This window comes from Bison bison, unplaced genomic scaffold (assembly GCF_000754665.1).
Source record: "Bison bison bison isolate TAMUID 2011002044 unplaced genomic scaffold, Bison_UMD1.0 scf7180017864066, whole genome shotgun sequence".
Classification (NCBI taxonomy): domain Eukaryota; kingdom Metazoa; phylum Chordata; class Mammalia; order Artiodactyla; family Bovidae; genus Bison; species Bison bison.
The window spans coordinates 4,472,572-4,477,918 of NW_011494638.1; the positions used below are offsets into that span (position 1 = coordinate 4,472,572).

Consider the following 5,347-nt stretch of genomic DNA (forward strand, 5'->3'; position numbering starts at 1 on the left):
GAGTTGACTCATTGGAAAAGACTCTGATGCTGGGAGGGATTGGGGACAGGAGGAGAAGGGGACGACAGAGGATGAGATGGCTGGATGGTATCACTGACTCGATGGACATGAGTCTGAGTGAACTCCGGGAGTTTGTGATGGACAAGGAGGCCTGGCGTGCTGCGATTCATGGGGTCGCAAAGAGTCAGACACGACTGAGTGACTGAACTGAACTGAACTGATCATACTAACAACCTGTATTGGTTTAACAAAGAATAATCAGTTAGACACCATCAAGAATGCTGGGAGTTACCAAATACAGATGTTCATTTTAACCAGCAACCTAATTCTCTGTGTCTCTGAAAGGTTCTAATATTAAATTACAGAGCTCAATATCCATAATTTGCTATACCATAACAATCTAAAAACTATAAAATTACTTGAGAAATCAAACAGTGTAAATTCTTTATAGAATGCAACAATTTTCTAAAAATTGCTATATTTTTGCTTTTCTAAATGAAGCTAAAAATATGGAAAACATTATGACCAGAAACATGATTACCATTTGCTCATATTTAATGGCATCCTTTTCAGCAATTTGAGCTGCTCTTTCTTTATTCATGTAAGCTGCTTTTAATTTCTTCTCCAATTCTCTGAGCTCAGCACTGTTTAAAAAAGACAGAAATTTAAATTTGAGGACCATACATCTCTACTATTGTAAAAATAATATCCACAATTTAAAAGAATTTTTTTCTAAATGTATAAAAGATATTTACATTATTTTTTAGATATTTTGGAAAAAATACCCCTTTCTCCAGTCATTCCAAGAAAATCAGAATGCATGTGAAGTGAGACATTATAATTAATTTTTCTAGACAAAACAACCTTTTTATTGTCAATAATCATCACTAAAAATCTTTTCGCTAGTGCCTGGCTCAGATAAGGTGCTATATCAATATAGGTTAAAATTTCTGTGAAGTTACCAATACTATTAGGCTAAAAGATAATTACAGCAGAGAGGTTTAAACCTATACATGTTACTTCTTATATTTTGTACCTTGGTTTTGCCATCTATAAAAGGTGTAGCTTTGGCAATTAAATGAGTAAATGTGTATAACACTAAAAACTCTACATATGGCAACTATTTTTTGATGATGATGAAGAGGGAGTAACATGGGCAAGTTTAAGTAACATGGGCAAGTTTACTTCACTTCTCTGAGCTTGCTTATTTATCTGTTAAAAAATGGGGACTGACTTCAGATACTCTCTGAAATACTATAATATGCCATATAAAATTTTTTATTTTAATATGCCAGTCATAATTCTGAATATGACAGAATATGAGAATTCTGAGTTGGAAGGACTGTGAGGTGTCATCAAGATGTACAGGTTAATTCTTACTGGAACAAAGAGGCACTCACCTACCTATAAACTCAACTTACAGGTACTCGGTACCTACAAAGAAACAGTCATAAAGGGTAAGGGAAGAGCAATACTCCTGGTATTATGGTATGGATCCTTCTTGCCCTTACTACTATAGATGCAAATGTATATGACACAAGATTATTGTCTTTCATAAAAATAGTGTTATAAACGAGGGATAAGTTTCCAGGTTAGCCTTATATATTCTGTTCCACACTAAGGGGTTGAGATACATTTACAAAAATTCTTGTTAGAGTTGGACAATAATGATTATGCACCAATATACACATAAACCCATCAATTTATAATACTGTCTCTACAAAAAAAAAAAAAAATGTGCATTAAATTGAAAACAACCAAGGAGGCAAAAGTCCTGTATTCAGAAAACTATAAAATACTGATAAAAGAAACCAAAGATGACACAAACAGATGGAGAAATATACCATGTTCTTGGATTGGAAGAATCAATATTGTGAAAATGACTATAATACCCAAAGCAATCTAAGATTCAGTGCAACTCCTATCAAATTACCAATGGCATTTTTCACAGATTTAGAACAAAAGTTTTACAATTTGTATGGAAACAAAAAGACCCCAAAGAGCCAAAGTAATCCTGAGAAAGAAAAACAGAGCTGGAGGAATCAGGCTCCCTGACTTCAGAATCAGGCTCCTGACTTCAGACTATACTTCACAGCTACAGTAATCAAAACAGTATGGTACTGGTACAAAAACAGAAATACAAATCCAGGGAATAGGATAGAAAGCCCAGATATAAACCCTCGCATCTATGGGCAACTAATCTATGACAAAGGAGGCAAGGATACACAATACAGAAAAAAACTATCTCTTCAGTAAGTGGTGTTGGGCAAATGAAACAGCTACATGTAAAAGAATGAAATTAGAACACTCACTAATACCATACACAAAAATAAATTCAAAATGGATCAAAGCTTTAAATTTAAGGACAGACACTATAAACCTCTTAGAGGAAAACATAGGCAGAACACTCTCTGACATAAATCACAGCAAGATTTTTTTTGACCCGCTTCCTAGAGCAGTGAAAATAAAAACAAAAATAAATGGGACCTAATTAAAGGGCTTCCCAGCTGGTGCTAGTGGTAAAGAACCTGCCTAATGATGCAGAAGACTGCATCATTCTTCTTGGGTCAGGAAGATCTCCTGGAGTAGGAAACAGTAACTCACTCCAGTATTCTTGCCTGGAAAATTCCATGGAAAGAGGAGCCTGGCAGGCTAAAGTCAATGGGGTCACAAAGAGTTGGACACAACTGAGCACTGCAATTAAACTCAAAAGCTTTTCCACAGCAAAGGAAGCCATAAATAAGATAAAAAGACAACCCTCAGAATGGGAGAAAATATTTGCAAATGAAGCAACTGACAAGGAATTAATCTCCAAAATATATAAACTACTCATGCAGCTGAATATCAAAAAAGCAATCCAATCAAAAAATAGGCCAAAGACCTAAATAGATGTTTCTCCAAAGACGACATACAGGTGGCCAACAAGCAAATGAAAAGATGCTCAACATCACTAATTACTAGAGAAGAGAAAGTCAAAACTACAACGAGGTATCACCTCACACCAGTCAGAATGGTCATCATCAAAAAATCTACAAACAAATGCTGGAGATGGTGTGAAGAAAATGGAGCCCTTTTACACTGTTGGTAGGAATGTAAATTGATATAGCCACTATAGAGAACAGGTTCTTCAAAAAACTTAAAACAGAACTATCATATGACCCAGCAGTCACACTCTGGGCATATATCTAAAGAAAACCATAATTCAAAAAGATACATGCACCCCAATGTTCACTGCAACACTATTCACAAGTGCCAAGACATGGAAGCAACATAAATGTCCATCAACAGAAAAATGGATAAAGATGTGGTTTATACAATGGAAAATTACTCAGCCATAAAAAGGAATGAAATTGCGCCACTTGCAGAGATATGGACAGACCTAGAGACTGTCATACAGAGCGAAGTCAGAAAGAGAAAAACAAATATCATACAACATTGACCATATGTGGAATCTGGAAAAATGATACAGATGAACTTATTTGCAAAGCAGAAATAAAGACAAAGATGCAGCAACAAGCATATAGATACTGAAGGAGGAAGGAGGGATGAGATGAACTGGGAGACTGGGATTGACATATATACATGGTTGCTGTGGTTCTTGTTTAATCACTAAGTTTTGTCCAACTCTTTTGTAACCCCAAGGACTCTAGCTCACCAGGCTCCTTTGTCTATGGAATTCTCCAGGCAACAATAATGGAACGGGTTGCCATTTTCTTCTCCAGGGGATCTTCTCAACCCAGGGTTCAAACCCACATCTCCTGCACTGCAGGCAGATTGTCTACCCACTCTATTTATGGGAAGCCCCCATATATACACCACTATGTATAAAATAGGTAACTTAGAGAACTAACTGTATAGCACAGAAAACTGTTCAATGTTCTGTGGTGACTTAAATGGGAAGGAAATCCAAAAAAGAAGGAATATGTGTATACTGCAGCTGATCACTTCGCTGTACAGCAGAAACCAACACAACATTGTAAAGCAAATATACTGCAATAAAAATTAATAAAATAAAACAGAAATTGCAAGCAACCAACATTCAAATAAATGACTATTTAAAAGACAAGGGAACACATATTCATTGGATATATACCTAGAAGTGAAATTTGAGTCATAGGGTAAGACTGTTCAAATTTAGTATATAACGCCGTTTTTTCAAAGCTTTGTCAGATTTATATTCTCATAAACACTGCCTAAGCACTCCCACCATTCCAAATCCTTGGTAATGCTTTAGTCTTGTCATAGATTTTAACTGTTCTTGTGGTGATGTAATTATCATTGTGGTTTTGTTTCTCTATTACTAATGGAAATGAGATCTTTTTATAAGTTTGACTCATTTATATAACTTCTTGGACATTCTTGCTCAGTATTTAAATTTTTTTCATTTTTATTGTCTACTTCTTACTATAGCATAAAAGTTCTTTATATATTGAGGATAAAAGTTTCTTGTTGGCTATTTGCATTGTAAATATTTCCTTCCAGGTCTGTAGTTACTCTCAGAGTGGTTTATTCAGATGGAGAGAAGTTTTCTAATCCACTAATCTTTTCTTCATTGTCAATGACTTTTGTGTCATGTTTTAAGACATGCTGCCCAACACACAAACGGAATTAGTTGTATTAGTTGCTCAAAGCTTTGCTATTTCACCATTAATTTTTAGACTATAATCCTTCAGGAACTGATTTTTACATGTGTTGTGAGGTAGAAATCAAATTCACTTTCTTCCATATGGGAATCTAAGTGATTCAGTATCATTTTCTTAAATGTTTATTTCTGAATGCTCTGCAGTGATTCTAAAACATATATGGAAATGCAAAGTAGGAATGGCTAAAACAATCTTTTGGGGGACTTCTTCAGGATGAATACTTTTTATAAAGTCATAATATTTGACAAAGTGTGGTTTTAACACAGGAATGAACAAATGGGTCAATGGAATAGACCAGTTCTTCTCAATCAGAAGTGTTAAGTAAGCTCCAATGCCCTTCAGATCAGATCAGATCAGATCAGTCGCTCAATCGTGTCCGACTCTTTGAGACCCCATGAATCGCAGCACGCCAGGCCTCCCTGTCCATCACCAACTCCGGGAGTTCACTCAGACTCATGTCCATTGAGTCAGTGATGCCATTCAGCCATTTTATCCTCTGTCGTCCCCTTCTCCTCTTGCCCCCAATCCCTCCCAGCCCCAGAGTCTTTTCCAATGAGTCAACTCTTCACATGAGGTGGCCAAAGTACTGGAGTTTCAGCTTTAGCATCATTCCTTCCAAAGAAATCCCAGGGCTGATCTCCTTCAGAATGGACTGGTTGGATCTCCTTGCATCCAAGGGACTCTCAAGAGTCATCTCCAAAAGG

General features: G+C 36.2%; 1 protein-coding gene across 1 annotated transcript in view; it reads right to left on the reverse strand.

Moving 5' to 3' along the window:
- MNS1 (meiosis-specific nuclear structural 1) overlaps positions 1 to 5,347 on the reverse strand; it is an 86,088-nt gene that overhangs the window by 43,033 nt on the left and 37,708 nt on the right. The window contains exon 4 of the mRNA XM_010836789.1: positions 542 to 644. Within this exon, the coding sequence (XP_010835091.1) occupies positions 542 to 644 (103 nt within the window). The remainder of the gene's footprint in view (positions 1 to 541; positions 645 to 5,347) is intronic.